We start from the raw sequence: 21,748 nt of genomic DNA, 5'->3' as shown, positions 1-21,748 counted from the left end.
CCCCCCCCCCCCCCCCCCGCTTAAGATGGGATTCCTCCCCCAAACTTTTCCCATGGTCTTTATCTCAGTGGGTAGCATCACCGGCCATACGGCTGTGAACACCTAAAGCTTAAGGGACATCCTTGGTAACTGCTTCTCCCTCTGTCCCCACTGGCCGTCTGTTATCCAGGTCTATTGATTTTACTTTTTTGTTAAGTCTGTTCACCTCTTTCCATTTGGTGTCTGCGCCTCTACCTCCCAGTTCCAACTGCTCTCCCTGGTCCCAAGCCAATAACTTCCTCAAGGGTCTCCCCACAACCTCCCTCCTCCCCGTCTAATCCGTTCTCTGGAGGGCGGTCTTTCTAAAATGCAACTCTGATCTCTCCCTGCTTGAAACTCTTCAATAGCCTTCCACTGTCTTTGAGATAAAGAACAGAGTCCTTAACATGCCTTAACATTCTTTCAACACTGTGTGTGTCTGTTCCTGCCAGTCCATTTTCTATACTGCAGCTGTGGTGCCCTCTTTCCACCCAGAAGAGCCCTTCTGAACCATGGGCTTCCGCACATGCCGCTTGGGTGGCCTGGACGGTCTCCACTCTGCCCTACTGCCCCACGCCCCACTTTGCTCGCTTCACTCCAAGGAGTCTTTCCTCGATCTTCCCTTCCCCATGTGCGAGGATTCTGTGACAACGAAGCGGGTTCGGCGTCAGTTCTATTCCAATGCTGTTCCTACACCCCGAGGAAATGAATTTGTATCAAAGAGATAGATGTGAATGGAAGGAATGTTATTTTAGCCACATCGCTCAGTTCTTAGAAGGCCTTCCAGATTAGTCTTCCTCTCATTTTGCAGAAGGTCAAAGATCTTATAAGAAGATGTTTTTCATAATGTCATTAGACATTCGCTTTGTTGCTACCAGTATTTCAAATTGTGCCCCAGAGGTTTTTCCTGGAGTGCTGTAGCAGGTAGGTCCTTTTCTGGGTGAAGCTGCAGAGCATTTGTGAAAGGAGAGGCGGGGGGTGGGGAGCCTCAGGCATGCTGTCAGGTGGAAGAGCTCTGGGTGTGGGCTCGGAGGTGGTGGTGGAGGAGCGGGAGACGGACCGCTTTTCACACTGTCCTTGCCCCCCTTCCTCCCCACCTCCTAGCAGCACAGGCTGAAGTTGGGTGCCCTACTTCCGGCTGGGACTTCAGAGTCTAGAAAACTTACCATGGGCTCATCTGTGTTCTTTTGGAACTGGACCAGGCGAACTCTGGTCACATTCTCCATATCCATATCTCCGTTGGCGCTTTCTGGAGAATCCCCATTTAAATAGGGCGAGGTGGGGGGAGGAGTGACCCTCAATGCTTCATCACTGTAAACTTCATGAGCCACTACATCGTGAGTCTGAAGTAAGGCCTGGTAGTTTATGAAGAAAGTGAAATATTAATAATAGCACTATGCCAGGAGAAATGTGTTATTTCAAATAAAGGCAGACATAATGCACTTTCAAAGAACTAAGTAGAAAGAATCATCTGTAAACAGAGGTGGCAAATTTGGGCTAGGACTTACAATGGGAACGCATTTAAAAAGAAACAATGCAGTAATTGGAGTTTTGAGCAAATATCTTTCTGGACAGTATTAACCAAAGGATGAAGATAATTTATAACCTATGACTTAGTAAAAGGAATGAAGAGACACACCGGTGTGTCTGGAAAAAAATGTAATTTTCCAAAATATCACATACAATATGGAGCTCAAAGTCTAAATGTATGTAATGTTTTTGTTATTTTTCTTTTTTGGAGCCCTTGCCCAAATGAAAAATAAGCTGACAATTATTATCATCAATATTTTTGTGATCAATATTTTTGCAAACAAAGAAAAAGTGATTTCTTTGTATTGATACCCGCATATGCTATCTTGGTGAAACTGGATAACCAAGACCCCTGGATTCCCTAAAAATGGATATTCTTCTGCTTACTGTCCTTTCTGTGTCATCCGAAAAAAGTTTTTAATAGCCATGAATATTTGAACATCTCTCCTTCAAAAAGAATTTTACGGCTGAATATCAGCATGTTTGGAGCTCTGCACAGATTCTACTTTCTCGTGTGCTAACTACAAACTCCGTTCTATTTTAATCTGTGATCTGCATGGTGATGAAATATCCGGAGATCATGAAATGCAATTAAAATTGCTTTAAAAGTATAACCCTTTGCATCTCAAATTAAGTTATTTAATTAAAAAGCTTATTAAAGTAATGACTTGGCTATTTTAATCTTAAAGGCATGCATACGAGGCAAAACTAAAAGGTAACAATGCAGCAAAATCGTACAGAAGGTGGTGTTGGTCTGTCCTCTCAGTAGAGCATGTGCTTGGAGATAATGCGTTTGGGTTTCTCAGGGAAATGGCGGCTACTTTCAAGACCGTAGAGGGCTGGTCTAACCTGGGGTCTAGGTAATTGGGCACAGAACAATGCACCACTTGAGTGCAGGGCTCCATGAAAGCCCTGGGGACCTTGGCTTCTGGATCCCTGCCCTGGCTGCACCCTGCACTGGCACCCCAGGCCCAAGTATGGTGGTTGGGATCTGGGAGTAAATCCTTCTTTTCCTGGGTTAATTGTGGCCACTTAAGAGACTAATATTTAGGGTAGAAAGCAAAAATCAGTAAGAGATAAACTGAAAAACTTCCTCGGCTAGTATTAGGTTTGTCATACCAACTATAGATGTAGCTTCCATAATTGGGGAACTTTCAAAGACAGGTTTTGTATGACTGGAGGCTGTAGAGCCTGGCAAGCAAAGAATCAAGCTTTCATTAGGAGAATGTGTCACATGGGTTGGAGAAAGTGTTTATGCTGCTTTTTTGCAAATGATTTCTATTCACCCTTTTAAGTTACATAAGCAAACACTTGTATTTAGTGTATTATTTCTAAGGAAGGATTAAGTCCCAACAATCACAAAATAATACCCAAATAGAACTTCAACAGAAAAATACTCAAATGAGGTCACTGAATAAGGTCATACTTGATGCTAAGCATGATTTGCCACTGTCAAGGCTGCTATCAAAAATAAAACTTACCCCTAAAGTTCGAATGTATATGCAAACTGAAAAAAAGGGGCTACTTAGATTGTTCAAGGAAGCCAGTAAAAAAGAATATACAAGTGGTGCCTGGGTGGCTTAAGTGTTCGACTCTTGATTTCAGCTCAGGGCACAATCTCGGGGTCATGAACTGGAGCTCCTTAACGGCTCCCTGCTCAGCTACGCGGGGAATCTGCTTGAGGATTCATTCTCCCCCTCTTCCTCTGTCCCTCCCCCTGCTAGCATGTGCATGTGCATGCTCTCTCTCCAAAATAAGCAGATAAAACCTAAAAAAAGGAAAAAGAATATGCAGAATAAAAAATTGGAAAAATCTAAGTCTCGATATTTTTCTCCAAATATGTTATGAGGTATAATTGAGCAATTGGTAATAAGCTGAAATAGCTATTAGTTTTAATTACATAAGAATCGTGTAATAGGAAAGAAATACTTTCACTTTTTGTACTCTAGCAAGGACATTGACAAGACAATTAACTTGAGACTACAGTGAAAAAATATCTGACTACTTTAAAATAAGCAGGAAAAATATGAATTTTATGGTTGAAAAGTGGCTCCTCTGGCTTCTAAATTATCAATCGTACAATGGGCCACTAAATAATAAGAATATCATCATTATCTAAGGTGATTTTAACCATCTTATTTTTTTTGAGAAAGTAGAATACAGATTTGCTTTTAAATTCTTCTGTTCCAGATACTTTCTTTCATTTTTATTTTTTTAATTAACTAGGCTCTCCAGTGTGGGGCTTGAACTCATGACCCGAAGATCAAGAACTACATGATCTACTGACTAAGCCAGCCAGGCGCCCCTAGATCTTATTTCTTAAAGGAAAAAAGCATTAACTTTATTAACCTTCTCTTCTATTAATATTTGTCTTTATAATGTTTTATATTTTACAACTGCAATAAGCAAAGGATCTACTCATTCTTTTGTAAAAAAAAAGTCTTTCAAAAGGAATAATTGAAATTGTGATATTTTTTATCATGACCTCTAAAGGTAGAATACAGACTTTTAAAAAAAGATTTAATTTATTTATTTGACAGAGAGACACTGAGGGAGGGAACACAAGCAGGGGGACTGGGAGAGGAAGAAGAAGGCTTCCTGCTGAGAAGGAGCCTGATGTGGGGCTCCATCCCAGGACCCTGGGATCATGACCTGAGCCGAAGGCAGACACTTAACGACTGAGCCACCCACGTGCCCCTAGAATACAGACTTTAAAAAAATAATTCAAGCCTATTCCTTTTTATTGTTTAATTACTTTAATATTCACAAGTATCTATATCTATATTCATAGGTAATTCAATATTAAACCTTCATGTTTTAATGATCAGAAAGCAAAGAAAAAGCGAGGTAATTGAGGCAGGACGTGTGAAATGATAACTATGCTAAGAATAACTCCCAAACCTCAGTATAATAAAAACATAAGCATTACAATATTCCCCTTTAAGCTATTAATATTTCTTTAAAAATACCAAGATTTTAAAACCATGACTTTAAAATGCTTATAAGATAAAAGCTCCAGCACTTAAAAGTTTATTTAACTTAGTATATATAGCTCAGAAGTATATTTTCCACAAGGGATGTTATTTAAACATATGCTTATTTGGGAACGACCAGTGAGCTCAAGTTTATAGGAAAATGGACCCTCATGACAGGTCAACCAACTTTTAGGAGCACAGGCTTTGGAGCCCACAAGATCTGGGTTTTGAACCTCAGCAAGACCACTTACTAGGTGAGTGACCTCTAGCAAGCCTCATTACCTTTCTAGGGCAGTTTCCTCTCTGAACTGTAAAAAGGGATAGCCATGCTCCCTCACATCCCAGCCATCAGCACATCCTGTTGTGTCCAACCATCTCCATGTTGCATTGCAGCCTGCCCATTTCCCACCAGTTCCAGCCTTTCGCAAGCCTCTACCACCTCTCACCACAGCCTCTTTTAATTCTCACACCAGAAACCATTCTCTGCACACCAGCCCCAGGGATCTTTCAAGCACAGATCTGATCATATTTTCCTGTTCGCAGTCACTCAGTGTTGCCTGACTGCGATCAGGAGAAAATCCAGACTCCTTGTCACAGCCTGGAAGACCTGACTTGCTCTGGCCTCTGCCAACCTTGTCTAGCATTTTTTTTTTAAAGATTTTATTTATTGGGGTGCCTGGGTGTCTCAGTGGGTTAAAGCCTCTACCTTCGGCTCAGGTCATGAAACCAGGATCCTGGGATCGAGCCCTGTATCGGGCTCTCTGCTCAGCAGGGAGTCTGCTTTCCCTCCTCTCTCTCTGCCTGTCTCTCTGCCTACTTGAGATCTCTGTCAGATAAGTAAATAAAATCTTTTATCTTTTAAAAAAATATTTTATTTATTTGAGAGAGAGAGATAGACTGAGAGAGCATGAGTGGGGTGGAGGGGGAGAGAGAGAATCTCAAGCAGACTCCCTATTGAGCATGGAGCCTGACACAGGGTTCTATCTTGTGACCCTGACATCATGACCCTAGCCGAAATCAAGAACTGGGTGCTTAATCAACTGAGCCACCCAGGCACCCCCTGTGGCTAATGTTTTAAAAATGGTATATTCAAAAACTAATGAGGGAAAAAAAAAGTTACAGTTAGTTACAGTGGCTAACTGAACATAATAAAAAATGTTATGTATTTAACATAAATTTCCACTTGTAATCATGCTTTTGAACTGCAGCTCAATAGACACATCTGGACCTTCTTTCACAGAAAGGCATCTCATCTGTTTTGAGTTCTTTTAACCATTTAGCATTGTAACTGGCTAACTACAGGTGCTGTCCCCAGTTTCCATACAGTAGAAATGAGTGAAGAGAGTGGAAGAGTTCTGCATCATCAAGTGACAGAATTCCTCCACTAAACCACCTGGGATCAGAGGTGAAAAAGATCCCACCTGGGATCTTTTCAAGTGAAACCTGTCTCTAGTTTGAGTTCTCTGTCATTTAAATACCATACATAGTTCCAGTGACTTAAGAACTATCCTGGCAGGAGGCAAATCCCTTATGTGATGACCATAGGGATAGCTTCTTTATAACTATGACACAAAGTAAACAAAAAGGATCTTGATGTATTTGGTATTACCTGGTACTGTTCTCTTTACAGTCTGCTATTATATGAGTAATGCCATATCCAACGAAGACAGCCACATTTTAGGAGGATTATTAAAAACTTCTTTTGAAAGTGAGGTTTTAGTTCTAGAGAATTTTAATCAGTACTTACCATGAAATGAGGTTGTGTTAAAATACGCTTTAGTTCCTTTGCATCATTATTCTCAGGGTAACATGAAATTTCTTCCAATACCTAAAAAATAAGCAAGATGTAGGACAGTATAAACAGGACGCCAGCTTTAGAAAATAGAGAATTCTTTTAAATTAGAAATTATGAATAGATTTTTATTTTTTTTTACAGCAGGCAAAACAATTACTTTAGAAAAATTCATCACTTTATTAAAGGTTATCAATATAGAAGAACATTATTGATGGTAATAAAAAAATAAAACAAATTGCTATAATTTCTCTGACTCAATTACCCAACTATAACCCAAAAGGTTATTGAAAAATACAAAACAAAATGACAAGTCCACAATACATATTTACTATAGGTATAAGTCACTTAACTAACTTAATGGGCAAATATCTCTACAAATCTTTTTCCAAACTCACTATCAAAACAAATCTGTAATAAAAGTTAAGAGCAGCTTTTTTTTACATTAACAAAACAGTCGATTCCTTTTAGAAAGATTAAAATGATACAGGCTCACATAAAGAACCATTTAAAGAAAAGAAACACTTCAGTAATTTTCCTGCAGCCTGGCAGAGTCTGTCCGTGTTCTCTGCACACATCTCACATAGCGGAAACCACGCCTCTGCCAACACTTCCTAGTGTTCACTGCCAGGGAATCCAAGGGAACAGTTAAAACCCCAAACCCAAAACCACTGAAAACTTCTCCTTCCACTCTGAAAGTTATCCGTTACCATTAGGATGGAGTTTATCCATTTAAAATTTGAGTATGTGACAGGAGACCAGGGAAAAGCCTGTTGTCCTGCCCCGCCACGCGCCCCCCGCCCACCTCAGGGTAAACACTCTACTGCGGTTCTAACCGTAGATGGTTGGACTCACAGAGTAGTTATACATATTGCACTCCTAAGGTTGAGCCAATCAAAGACGGCTTCAGGAGGGCTGGATGTCAGGGGCACACAAGTCATCCACCCAGAGTAATCTCTTGCATCATCTTGGAGAATCTTAATACTGGGGCAAGAAGGAGCATTTAGAGGTCATTTAGAGGACCTCTAAGGCTTAGATTTTGCAGGCATACCTAAGTGCTACTCAATCATCTCCTCAGGGAAGAAGGATAAAGACCAAACAAACACTATAAGGTTTCTTTCTGATCTAAAAGAACCCTTAACAAGTGCTGGTTATGCGGTTAATTCATATTGTGTAAGGAAGATAATAAGCAAAGTCGCCTCGGTATATTTTATGCTTTGAGTGTCTCTACCAGTGAAATGAAAGGATGAAACCATGTGTTCTCTCTGGTCCCTGCTACTCTCAAGGTCTGTACTTTTAAACAGCCAGGTGTGGTCCCCTAAGTCAGAGAGAACAGCTCCTGGTGCCTTTGACCTCATTGGGCAGGTCCAGCAGCACGGCTGGTCTTGTTTCTCAGGGAATATGCGAGGCTCTCTAGTGCAGGCATGGGTGTTTAAAATCTGGTAGGGAAGGAATTCTGTTTTTCATACTCTTTTCACTTAGTAGTCTCACTGTATAAAAACTGCTTTCAAAGGGAAATGTTAATTTGCATATGGACTTTTATAACATCAAAAAGTGAAAGAAAAAAAGTACGCGTCTAATGATGGAGGACTTGCTAATTCATTATAATTTAGTAATAACAAAGACTTACTCCTTCATTAGAATTTTATATTTGTATAAACATTGGAAAAATGATTATATAATGTCAGGTAAGAAAAGATGTATTTTGATTGCAGCTACATGAAATGTATATGCAAAAAAATAAAATTTATATGCAAATGGAAGTGACAGGAAGTGTATACACAGAAATGAAAATTACTGTGTTAGGGTGCTGGGGTTATGTATGAATTTTTACTTATCCAAACTTTTTGCAATATCATATTTCTATAATAAAAAAAACCGGGGTGCCCGGCTGGCTCAGTCAGCACAGCCTGTGATTCTTGATCTCGGGCTTGTGAGTTTGAGCCCCACATTAGGTATTAAAGTAATCTTTACTTTAAAAAACATTTAAACATTTAAAAACATTTTTTAAAAAAGTTGGTAACAGTACAGCCATGTACACTAGCTGATAATTTATAAAAATGACTTCTCTCTCAACTCAGTATACTTGTTATAGATATTTAATTAACTTCCAAACACAACTGTCTTAAAGAAGCAACTCAAATTTTCAGAGCCTATTTCCAACCATGCGCAGTAAAATAACTTACTAAAAAAAAAAGAGAAGTACAACTGATATGTTAACATGTTCAAGTTTACAGAGCAGAACCAGAACCAGAAATCGAGGCATTGTTGTCCCTGAGGCTTTTCTTTCTTTCCTGTATGTAAAATGTTCAGTGATAAACTTAGAAATACTAAATCTGACTGTATGGTCCACTGTGACTCCAACGAAACCACCTCTTTACTGTGCAGTGGAAATGTTTTCAATAAAGGTAGCAAATATGACTCCCAGATACATTTATAAAATATATCACTTACCTCTTTGGCTCTCTGTACTGCATCACTTGGAGGATTCCTGATTTGTGGTGAAGATTTTGTGTTAATTTTGTCATACAGCTAAAAGCAAAGAAGAAAATCCAATCAACACTCCTAATTCTTTGCTACAAGTTCAGAGCTGCCTACTTATTATTTCACTAAACAAAATCTTCCTCTGACAAACGCTTGCTGATGATTTCAGGGTCTCCTTCCATTAATAATCTCTCACTCATTCAGCGTAACTTGTTGCAAGAGGAGTCTTACGTGTACTGTTTTAGAAAATCATCTTCAAATAGATGATCCAAGATTCTGTCAGTGTGGCAGTTTCTTTTCTCATTTAAAATCGATCACTACTTCAGAATTGCAATATTTTGTTGCCTCTGATAGAAGCAACATTCACTAACATGGATCTAGAGCAAAATGAAAGAACACTTTCTGGCCAAGACATGTCTGAAAGAATTTTCAACGAAATTGAAATCTTGGGAAAGGGCAAACCAACTCCTTCTAGGAAGGAATGTTCTCACAAAAGGTTTATGCTTGTTTTACTAGGGCTGTTTATTAACAGTATCAGTGCTGGCAACCTTCAGCAGGAAGTGAAGGACATGAACTTTTTCCTTTTGAATTTGCAAATTCACAGAGCATGAGAAGACACTGAGAAGAATCTAAATATATTTCAAAAACGCCACAAATCTAACTGATCCAAAATTTGACTTTCTGAAGACAATTAATTCTTTAAAGAAAAATCTCGGTAGGGTGGAAATGTAATTAAAATACTAATTTCTACCTCAAACAAAATGGCTCATTTGACAGTCTGCTTTGAAAAGTGAAAAATTAAAATGGATTTTGGCCAGTCTGCCAATGTCTATTTCCTAACTTCTCTAAAATAGGTGGGTTTTTTTTTCCTGCTTGGTTTTTGTTTAGTTTTTTTTTTTTTTAAGATTTTATTTATTCACCTCACAGACAGGGATTACAACCCGAGCTGAAGGCAGAGGTTTAACCTACTGAGCCACCCCGGCGACCCTGTTTAGTTCTTTTTTCCCTCCTCCTGTGTACCACAATGCTCGTGTACAGGTCAAATACTGACTGTATATATCCTTCAGGTTACAGTTAGATTTCTTCATACAGATGCAAGATAAAGCCTTACGATTTGTTTGGGCCACACCATACATAAAAATGCCTTACAAATACATAAATTAATTACAAAGATGACAAATGAGAACAATGTGAAGATAGAGCAGTGACCATTTTTAAATGAGGGCATTGAGAAAGTACTACTAAATGAGAGGTTAAATGCACACTGTAAGTAGGCTAGTAAAATGCTGTTTAAAATATTATACAGTTGACCCTTGAACAGAATGGGTCTGAACTGCACAGGTCTACTTACTCTGTTTTCCCCCCTAATAAAAACAGCACAGTACTCTAAATGTATTTTCTATTATGATATTCAGAAGATTTTATTTATTTGAGAGAGAAAAAGAGAGAGCATAGAGGGAGAGTGAGAGGGAGAAGCAGACGCCCCACTGAGCAGAGAGCCTGAAGCAGGGCCCAATCCCAGGACCCTGAGATCATGACCTGAGCTGAAGGCAGATGCTTAACCGACTGAGCCACCGAGTCGCGCACCAAGTACTCCAGAGAGTAACAGTAGTCATACCAACAACAAGAATTACTACTTTTATTGAACACTTACTAGATATTAGTTATTAGTTAAAATTCTTAACATATATTCCCCCATTTAACCTCAGGCAATACTGAATACTGTTATGCTGAAAATAAATAAATTTAATTAAAAAAAAAAACCTATCAGGTCGATACCCTTTATTTTTCCCACTTTACAGATGAGGAAACTGAGGCACAGGGTAGTAAAGTGAGAACCGCTGTTCTAGGTTTATAGCCACTTCACAGGTGACATACAGATGCCTGGAGTTTCAACATTTTTTAGGGCCCTGCTTCCAAAAAAGTGTTCAGACCAAATTTTCCTCTGTTCCTTTGGTCTGGCCTCATTCAGTTCATCACGTATTTGCCCAAAGTGCAGTGGGACTAGTGGTGGAATGAGGGAGAGGTTGGGTGCTTCTCATAAAGGCAGAAGCAGTAGAAGGAATTAAAAGAAGGGGTCTTCTGTCTGAGGTGGGGGCACTAGGCTCTGCCCCTCCAGCTCCTAGGAGATCCCGGGACTGGAGCAGTTCCAGCAGTTACTGGACACAATGGATGCTAAGAACAGACGGTGAGTCTCAACTGGCTGCTCTTGAAGCAGAAGGGTGAGCAAGAACCATGGCAGGAAGGGGCAGGGAGAAACGGGGCTCACTTTGTCACCATCAGAAGTGAGTCCTTGGGCGCCTGGGTGGCTCAGTGGGTTAAAGCCGCTGCCTTCGGCTCAGGTCATGGTCTTAGGGTCCTGGAATCGAGTCCCGCATCGGGCTCTCTGCTCAGCAGGGAGCCTGCTTCCCTCTCTCTCTCTCTGCCTGCCTCTCCATCTACTTGTGATCTCTGTCAAATAAATAAATAAAATTTAAAAAAAAAAGAAGTGAGTCCTTGTTGTCTCCTCCATCTATCCATCCATCCACCAACTGAGCTCCTACTATGTACTAGGCCGTGCAGTTCTCTTTACTGGGGTTATGAAAATGAAAAAGAGGACAGTCTTGTCCTCAAAAAACTCCCAGATTCCAAAGACACATAGAGCCAAAGCCTAGAAACCTGTGTCAGCTGGATCCTGTTGAGAACCTGAGAGTATGGTTCCCAACGCTATCAACTGGAAGAGATCTCAGCTGAGTGAGCCCCGAGTTGGAGACTATCTGGATATGCATGCATAAGATGCCAACCTTCATTCCTCCTCTTCAATTTCTGGGACTGGGTTTTTGCCTTTGGGACTCAAAATATTTTAGCGATATCCACAACAAATACAAACCATTTATTTATTTATTTTTAAAAGATTTTATTTGACAGATATCACAAGTAGGCAGAGATGCAGGCAGAGAGAGATTAGGGTGGGGGAAGCAGGCTCCCAGCTGAGCAGAGAGCCTGATGTGGGGCTCGATCCCAGGATCCTGGGATCATGACCTGAGGTGAAGGTAGAGGCTTAACCCACTGAGCCACCCAGGCGCCCAAATACAGACCATTTAAAAATGTGGCAAAGCAGGTAAAGAAAAAGTCCTCCATGGAGGAATGCTTTAATGCAATGTAACGTTAGTGTTTTAAAACCGTGGTCCGAGAAATATGTAGCTTTTCAAGTTCTCGTTCTTAGGGATTCAAAGTCCAAGTGTAGGTGGTTTTGTGAAGGCGCGGGGGTGAGTGAGACGTGGCTGGGCTTTGAGAACAAAGGAAGGCTGCAGCATGTATAAAGACTATCTAGAATGATATGATTTGGGACTTCCTCTGTACCTCTTGTACCTTCAGCTGGAGCCCAGAACAAAGACCTATAGGAAGGAAGTGGCACTGAGCATGCTAGAAAGCTGCCAGGGCCAGACCGTCCTTCTAGGGCTTGCTGGAAGGCAGCCAAAACGGCCCTTCCGTACTCACCCGCATGCCCCGTTCTGCCTACAGAGGCAGAAGTCTGGTGTCTGTCGGAGTCACAGGATGAGGAGACCAAGTATTTGATCTCCCCTTCCTTCCTCCTGGGTAGGAGGGCAGAGGGAGTTGCCTTTTTCCTCATGCCAGTGAAGGGTGGTCAGTGCTCCACGAGAACCACACTCAGAAAATGGAGGTACCAGTAACGAGAGCTCATTATCTCACTCTCTGGAGGGATGCTTGCCGAGTGGCAGTGATTTAGGAGGCCCATCTCGGTGTACCAGGGGTACTGTGAGAGAGTCCTTGGGGCGGCTTGACAGGTGACGTTTGTGGTCCCGAGTAAAAACACATCGATGCCTGCCTCTCTCCTGGCCGGAGGCCACCCGGGGCAGCCCTTGTCAGCAGGGTGAGGCTGGCGGTAGGGCACCCCACACCTGTAGTGTTTCCCAGAGTGTGTGTGTTTCCCATGAGTCAAGGAGCTGCCTCAGAGTGTGATCCGGCTGTAGCCATCTTGATGGAGCCCTGTCCAAGAGGGCTGCCTGCACGGAGTAAAGGGATCCAGAAATAATTAGCTGTGGGGTAACGGCTGGGTGCAGGAGCTGAGAGGGTGCTGCGGAGGCCAGCTCCAGAGTCCACTGATGATGCAGAACCCAGGACAAAGCCAGCATCTGACGACTGCCACATTGAGCGCATTGATAGCCAAGAGGACCCTAGCTGCCTGAGGGAAAGGATTCTGGAACATGCTGTTTAAGGGTTGCTTTCTCTTTTCCATGACCAGACTCTTGAGTTCCCTGACATTCAGTAACAGTGCCTCACATGGGGCTGAGTACACTGGAGATGCTTAATACATGTTTCTTTAAAAAATAAAGGCATATTTTAGCTAGTGCAGAGGAACTGGAAATAGATATTTCAAAAAAAATTTCAGAGTGACCTAAAAATAAACAGACTAGAAATACTTTCTTAGCTTGTTTCTTTAGGAACCAGGTATCATTTATCTTTGGTCCTTCCTGCATAGTTAAAACTTTCCCTCAAAATTAAGAAATCTATTTTGACCATATTTCTTTTGGGTGTGTTTCAAGGCTGATTTACTTCATCAAATATGGTTCAGCTCCTCCACGTTTTTAAAGGTAATTTAATTTGCTTCTTCAGCTCCTCCATTTTAAGGAGGAAGCAGAGGTCCAGTGAGGGGAAGTTTCATGCTCGAGGTTCTGTAGGCACAACAGCAGCGACCAGACCGTGAACTCCTGATGTGCCATCCTTTCTCTCACACCAGACTTCCTTGCTTTATATCAGAATTCAGGAACACACAAGTCTTCTGCCAGGGAGACAACCTTTAGCAAATACTTGGGGAGGGAACTGTAGAGAATGCTACTTACAGGTTGTAGGAAAAAAATATACTAAATAGGATTTGGAAGATATTAGCCAATCAACTGCAAACCTTGCCCTGTTAAAGAATGCTAGAATTCTATTCATTTCCTGGTGATAAATATCTCAGGCTTTGTGGCGGTAAGGATTCTGTCAGCCACTCAGCCTTGCCGTGTATGCAAAGGCGGCCATTAACAACCCATCAGTGAATGGACATGGCAGTGTTCCAATAAAACTTTATTTCCAAAAATAGGTGGCTGGCCGGATTTGGCCTGAGCACCACAGTTTGCCAACCCCTGCTCGAGAAGCTTAAGTTCATGGTGGATTGAAATGGTAAAATATATTTCTTTCTGCTATCTGCTTTCCTGCTATTTGAAGATATCAAGTGTATTTGTTTTTGAACTTTGTTTCATTTTTCTTTTTTTTTTTCCAACAGAGAGTGAGTGTGGTGGGGTGGGGGTGGGGGAAGATGTGAAGAGGGAGATAGGGAATCTTAGGTAGCCTCCACAGTGTGGCACCTGATGCGGGGCTCGATCTCATGACTCTGAGATCATGACCTGAGCCGAACTGAGGACTTGGATGCTTAACCAACTGAGCCATCCAGGCGCCTCCTAAGTTCTTACTTCCAGTTAACATACAGTGTTATATGAGTTCCAGGTGTACCACTGCGACACAACACTTCCACATATCACCCAGAGCTCATCACAAGTGCCTGCCTCAATCCCATCCCCTATTTACTCCATTCCCCTGCCTGCCTCCCCTCTGGTAACCCTCAGTTTAAAGGTATCAAGTGTATTTGTAAAGCTGAGGAGTAGGAGATGAGGCAGAAGGAGGGAAGAATGTTAATAATTTATCCCTAGAGAGGGGCCTGGGAATCGCTGCTCAGCAGGGGGCCTGCTTCTCCCTGTCCCTCTGTCCCTCGCCCTGTTCATGCTTGCTCTCTTGCTCAATAAATAAAAATCTTTAGGAAAAAAGTTATCCCTAGAGAGAAAACAAGAATGAGTTACTGTTCTCTCTTTCCATTGAAGTTAAGGTTCCCCAACTTCAGCACTTTTTATTAAAACACACACACACACACACACACACACACACACACACACACACACACCCCAGAACAAGGAAATGTGGACAGATGTAAGGGGAACAGACTGTTAGACGCTGTCTCAGACACACTATTCTCTGCTCGTCTCTGGCACTGGGTCAGATATGGCCACACACAGCTAGGTGCACATGCTTAATCTTTCTGCCTTAAGAAATAGAAGTACAGTTCTGTTAGGAGGCCACAATTCTACATTGGAGATGGGCTATTTTAAACAGAGTGGACTAAAGTTGGTGGTAATATTAAATTCAACTTTCCTGAGAGTGTACTTCCAAACATAAAGATGAAATCTGATAAGATGTCACTTTTTATTCACATCCAATACACTAAATCAAGTTTCCTCTTTTTTTTTTTTTTAAACCATACGCCATCATATCTCATGCTCTTCTGGTTTCTAGCCCTCAAACAGAAGCCTTTGTTTTGTTCCCGGTTTATATGCAGCATTCAGCAAGATCAACATTTAAAATGGAATGGTTGGCAGGGAACCATAAAGTTACTCTCATGGGGTTGTATGTCCCACTAACTTTAGCACAGAGGAAACCAAATCTCAGGACCAGAATGCGTATTGGCTGAGATAAGAAGATAACTTTTGCAACGAGACTGCAGACATGGGCCAAATAGCGAATGGCTTTGTAGAGTTGTAGGAACACCACTCAAGTTCATGAGCAACCACCCTCTTACCACTTCCTTCAAAGAGACTGAACAAGCTGCCTGCTGGAAAGGAATTCAAATTTTTAAGAGTCAAATATTTACCTGAAAAGTATGTAATGAAGTGTGTCTGTGATCCTGGTACAACAGATGATAATGCTGTTCATGGATTTACACTGCATAACAATAATGGGAATGACTTGCCCTTGGAAACAGGGCATCTTATTTAAAATAGAACTTTCTGTACAGTTTCTGAGTTATCTGAAGAAGCTCAGTGATTAGAAACAAGCTTCAGTGTGTCACTTCTTTTTGGTGAACCTTGGGGCAGCTGTTGATATCCAACAGTATTTTTTTAAAGATTTTATTTATTTATTCGACAGAGAGAGATCACAAGTAGGCAGAGAAAGAGGAGGAAGCAGGCTCCCTGCCAAGCAGAGAGCCCGATGTGGGACTTGATCCCAGGACCCAGAGATCGTGACCTAAGCCAAAGGCAGAGGCTTAACCCACTGAGACACCCAGGCGCCCTTCAACAATACTTTTAAAAAAATACGTTTGAAATCTGGCAAACTGTGAGGGAAAGGTGATTTACTATGAAAAGGTGATTTACTACTAAGCTGGGGGCACCATGTTGCCTGATTTCAAGCTATATGACAAAGCTGCGATCACCAAAACAGCATGGTACTGGCACAAAAACAGACACATAGATCAGTGGAACAGAGTAGAGAGCCCAGATATGGAGGGACCCTCAACTCTATGGTCAACTAATCTTTGACAAAGCAGGAAAAAATATCCAATAGGAAACAAGATTATCTCTTCAATAAATGGTGCTGGGAAAATTGGACAGCTATATACGGAAGAATGAAACTCAACCATTCGCTTACACCATACACAAAGATAAACTCTAAATGGATGAAAGACCTCAATGTGAGACAGGAATCTATCAAAGTCCTAAAACATAGGAGAACATAGGCAGTAGCCTCTTCAAAATCAGCTACAGAAACTTCTTTCAAGACACGTCTCCAAAGGCAAGGAAAACAAAAGTGAAAATGAACTCCTCGGACTTCATCAAGATAAAAAGCTTCTGGACAACAAAGGAAACAGTCAACAAAAAAAGATGCAACCCACAGAATGGGAGAACATATTTGCAAATGACACTACAGATAAAGGAATGCTATCTAGTATATATAAAGAACTTCTCACTCAAATGCAACACCTAAAAAACAAATAATTAAATAAAAAAATGGGCAGAAGATATGAACAGACACTTCTCCAAAGAAGACATACAAATGACTAACAGACACATGAATAAATGTTCATCATCATTAGCCATCAGGGGAATTCAAATCAAAACCACCTTGAGATACCACCTTACACCAGTTAGAATGGCAAAAATGGACAAGGCAAGAGATAATAAATGTTGGAGATGTTGTGGAGAAAGGGGAACCCTCTTACACTGTCCCTGTTGGTGGGAATGCAAGGTGGTACAGCCACTTTGGAAAAGTGTGGAGGTTCCTCAGAAAGTTAAAAATAGGGCTAGCCTATGACCCAGCAATTGTACTACTGATTATTTACCCCGAAGATAGAGATGCAGTGAAAAGGGCCACATGCACCCCAATGTTCACAGCAGCAATGTCCACAATAGCTCAACTGTGGAAAGAGCCAAGATGCCCTTCAGCAGATGAATGGATAAAGATGATGTGGTCCTTAAAAAAAAAAAAAAAAAAAAGAAGAAGAAGATGTGGTCCATATATACAATGGAATATTATGCAGCCATCAGAAAGGATGAATACCCAACTTTTGCATCAACATGGACGGAACTGCAGGAGATTATGCTGAGTGAAATAAGTCAAGTAGAGAAAGTCAATTATCATATGGATTCACTTATTTGTGGAACATAAGGAATAGCATGGAGGACATTAGGAGAAGGAAGGGAGAAATGAAGCGGGGGAAATCAGAGGGGGAGACGAATCACGAGAGACTGTGGACTCCAGGAAACAAACTGAAGGTTTTATAGGGGAGCGGGGAGGAGGGATGGGTGAGCCTGGTGATGGATATTAAGGAGCATTGGGTGTTATATGCAAAAAATGAATCTTGGAACACTACATCAAAAACTAATGATGTATTGTATGATGACTAATGTAAGATAAAAAATATAAAATGGGGTTTTCAAAAATTTAAGAAGCTACAATGAAACTTTGCAATGAACTTCTATAACCTATCCTGCTCACAAATCTAAGAATGATTATGCATTGAGATATTATGATTTACAAAAAGAAATTAAAACCACCCAGGACATTTTTCTTTTATGGGATTAAAAAAATACCTTTCCTCTCTGCACTGAAAATCGTTTTTCCTAAGAATTAATATTCCATAAAACTTCTAAAAATCATTTTAATTTTTAAAAAATAGTTGAAGGAAGCCCTCAAAGATTAGTTTCACAGATGAATCTCCATTTGTATGGAGATAATACACTCCATTCATTTGAAGAATATGCTTTCATTTCATTTGCGCGCTATCATTCACAATTTCTATTTTGTGCTGACTTTCCCTCTGAAAAGTCAGAAAACATGTAAATAGCTAAATTTCATAAATTTTATTTTTAAAGGACTTATTTATTTATTTGATAGAGATAGACTTAGCGAGAGAGGGAACACAAGCAGGGTGGAGTGGGAGAGAGAAGCAGGCTCCCCACTGAGCTCCCCCTGATGAGGGGCTCAATCCCAAGACCCTGGGATCATGACCTGAGCCGAAGGCAGATGCTTAATGACTGAGCCACCCAGGTGCTCCTGGAAGTTAGATTTACCCTGGAGAAAGGTTCAGGGGCTGCCCACCATTGCTATGGCCCAGGTTATTTTGGGTAAAGTTAGAAATACGTATCTGATTTCATGCCCAGTAAGAATGGTCCTGGGAGCCCTTGAGTTAGATGTTTCAGGAAAACGTTAGCCTAATGGTCTGGTAGTGAAATGCTAGCTTAAATCAAGCTTTAGAAAATCATGATGGGGTATATAACCTTACCTGAAGTCTTAAGAAGGGGCCCAGCTGGCTTACTCATATGCTACTGTAACTAAATCAATTATGGAAGTTTTCCTCTGATAGCAAAAAAGGAAACTAAACAATCAGTTCACCTGGGCCAATTTGAGTTCTTCAGAGGGATACAAAATACTGCGGATTTTGACAGTGAAAGTTCCCCAAAGGAGGCCCTTGTTTGATTTAGGTTTTAGTTGTCTGTGTACAGAGCTGCTTTTGTTTCCTGCCCATTAGAACTTATGGAGATTTATTTTTGAAACCAAGAAATTAAGACTTGCTTGAGCTCCTAGTTCCGTCTAAAAAGACCATCCCTTCGGTGGCCTAACAATATAGGCCACTGTGGCAGATTCTGGGCAGCTGACAGTTCTTTCTGAGAAACTCAAGCAGTGGCCTCAGATGACCTAACATGACTGTTCTGTCGGCCTTTTTCAGTTGGCAATTAACTCTGAAATTAAGCCTGGTAAGAAACAAATCATAATGCCTATTCTTTTTTTTTTCTTTCAAAGATTTTATTTATTTATTTGACAGAGAAAGAGAGATCACAAGTAAGCAGACAGGCAGGCAGAGAGAGGGGGAAGCAGGCTCCCTGTTGAGCAGAGAGACTGATGTGGGGCTCGATCCCAGAACTCTGGGATCATGACCCGAGCTGAAGGCAGAGGCTTTAACCCACTGAGCCATCCAGGTGCCCTCATAATGCCTATTCTTGAGCAAGCAAAAGAAAGCATAAGGGAACACCACCACTTAGATGATGCAGGAGGCTTTATTCTGCTTTTACTCAAGCTTTCTGAAATATGGAACTTTTTAATACCAGATACAAGCATCTGCCTACCTATGAGAAATTTCACTAGGATATGAATTTCTTTCCCATTAAAACACTAACATTAAAGAAGTGTTGAAGCCTCATTTCTTTAAAAAAATTTTTAAAATTTATTTTTAAAAGATTTGAGAGTGAGAGCATGAGAAGCAGGGAGGGGCAGAGGGAGAAGCAGACTCCCCACAGAGCAGGGAGCCCTACCTGGGGCTTGATCCCAGGACTCCAGGATCATGACCTGAGCCCAAGGCAGATGCTTAACCAACTCAGCCATCCAGGCACCCTGCAAAAATGGATTTCTATTGCGGCAAGTTAAAAGAGAACAAATGAGTTCGGCAGAAGAGGTTTTAATGAGACAGTGTTAGATCGGCCAGAAAGAGGAGAAAGCAGCTATGTTCTTGGATTAGGAATGCTGCAAGCCAACCCCATCAAATATTCTTCAAGTGAGCATGTCACATTCCTTTCTGGGGGAAAAATCCTCCCTTCCTTGAGAACAGCATGAAGAAGAATCAGGCCTTGTGCACTGTGATGGCTTTTTGAACATTCCTCTGCCTTCTGATAAAGTTGACTGTGGTGCCATAAAAAGAGAGGGGCACTCAGTGGCCAACACTGGGACCAGGGACAAGCTGATTCATTACTCTTGGTATTTCAGAGTACATTCCAGTCCCTGTTTTAAGAAGTAATTCGTCTGAACAAATAAGGGAACCAGAGAGACTCCTATGGTTAATCATAGTTTCAGTGAAAATCACACATTCCTTTCAGAAAGATGTAGAACACAGGAGTTAACATGGTGCCCCATGGAGAGCAACTGCCCAGGGGATGGAATGAAGGCTGGATTCCCTACTACTGAACAGGCTTAGTTTTCAGAATTTGGTCTTCTCTGTTATACAGTGGTCTATCAAAAAGCATTCATATTGGGTGAATGGATAAACCAAATGTGGTGTATACCTACGAGGGAACAGTTTCGAGCCTTGAAAAGGAAGGAGAGAGTGACACATGCTACAGCCTGAATGAACACTGAGGATACTAGATGAGGTGAAATAAGCCAGGCAGTCATCGAAGAACAAATGATGTAGGATTCCACTTACAAGAGGTATCTACGCTAGTCAGAGTCCCTGAGGCTGAAAGTAGAGTGGTGGTCAGCAGGGGCTGGGGAAGAGAAGGAACTGGTGGGTTGCTGTTTCATAGGTACAGGGGTTTCAGTTGCGGAAGCTGGAAGGAGTTCTGGAGATGGACGGTGGTGATGGTTGCGCCAACAGTGTGAACGTACTTAATGTCACCGAATCGTACGCTGAAAATGGTTACCATGGTATGTTTATGTCAGGTATATTTTACCACAGTAAAAAGGCAAAAATATTGGTATTAGGTCATATCTGAATTTTGGGAAATGACAAATATGTATTTGCATGTAAAAGAAATGAAAAGCTGAAACACATTGCTCTGAGAGGGTAATCCCCTAATTGAAAAAACAGATAAAATTAGGTAATTCATAGTGTTTTAATTTTTTAAAAAGACTTTATTTATTTATTTATTTATTTATTTATTTATTTATCAGTCATAGAGAGAGCACAAGCAGGCAGAGTGGCAGGCAGAGGCAGAGGGAGAAGCAGACTTCCCGCTGAGTAAGGAGCCCGATGTGGGACCAGATCCGAAGGCAGCGGCTTAATCAACTGAGCCACCCAGGCGTCCCTCATAGTGTTTTTAAATTATAAAAAAGTCAGTTTGGGCTTCTTTCATGAGGCACAACAATGCACTGGTTAATAAAAACAGTTCTTGGGACAGAAAAGCAAATTTAGCATTCTCAAGTCAGTAAGCGGTAAGTTCTTAGCCCTAGCATGAACTGCTGAGAAGAGGAAGTCAGTGTGCTGACTCTGTGAAATCTGCTAGGATGACCCCTTCATGGTGGGCTTTGGGCACTGCTGAGGGCAGGCAGTCTGGTTTTGCTGGACTGGTGTCAGGACACAGGGACAACTCCCAGAGACTGGATAAAGCTGTTTATAGTCAGAGTGATGGTTCATTTATTGTGACCTTCTTTACTGTCTTTCAGCCATTTGTAGTTTTCAGTGTGTGAGTCCTAAACTTTTTTTGTTCAAGTCACCAAATATTTTATTCTTTTCAGTGGTATTGTATTCCTTTAATTTTACATTCACATGATTTACTACTTATAAAACTACTGATTTTGTAGTTACATTCACATGATTTACTACTATGTAGAAATACAGTTAATTTTTGTATATTGATCTTTTATCCTGCAGTCTTGCTGAACTTGCCTATTAGTTCTAATAGATTTTTTTAAAAAGATTTTATTTATTTATTTGACAGAGAGAAATCACAAGTAGATGGAGAGGCAGGCAGAGAGAGAGGGAAGCAGGCTCCCTGCTGAGCAGAGATCCCGATGTGGGACTCGATCGCAGGACCCTGAGATCATGACCTGAGCCAAAGGCAGCAGCTTAACCCACTGAGCCACCCAGGCGCCCAAGTTCTAATAGATTTTTTTGGTAGATTCCTTAGGCTTTTCTACATACAAGAAT

The 21,748-nt window shown here is 41.2% G+C and overlaps 1 protein-coding gene across 1 annotated transcript in view; it reads right to left on the bottom strand.

Annotated features, from left to right (window-relative positions):
• Positions 1 to 21,748, bottom strand: part of CASK (calcium/calmodulin dependent serine protein kinase) — a 357,555-nt gene that overhangs the window by 44,295 nt on the left and 291,512 nt on the right. Inside the window, exons 12-14 of the mRNA XM_059385265.1 lie at positions 8,770 to 8,847; positions 6,271 to 6,351; positions 1,185 to 1,373 (exon numbers count right to left, since the gene is read on the bottom strand). Of these exons, the coding sequence (XP_059241248.1) occupies positions 1,185 to 1,373; positions 6,271 to 6,351; positions 8,770 to 8,847 (348 nt within the window). The remainder of the gene's footprint in view (positions 1 to 1,184; positions 1,374 to 6,270; positions 6,352 to 8,769; positions 8,848 to 21,748) is intronic.

This window comes from Mustela nigripes, chromosome X, assembly GCF_022355385.1.
Source record: "Mustela nigripes isolate SB6536 chromosome X, MUSNIG.SB6536, whole genome shotgun sequence".
NCBI lineage: Eukaryota > Metazoa > Chordata > Mammalia > Carnivora > Mustelidae > Mustela > Mustela nigripes.
Note: the sequence above shows the minus strand (reverse complement) of the source record. Positions and strands in the feature narration are given on the sequence as shown.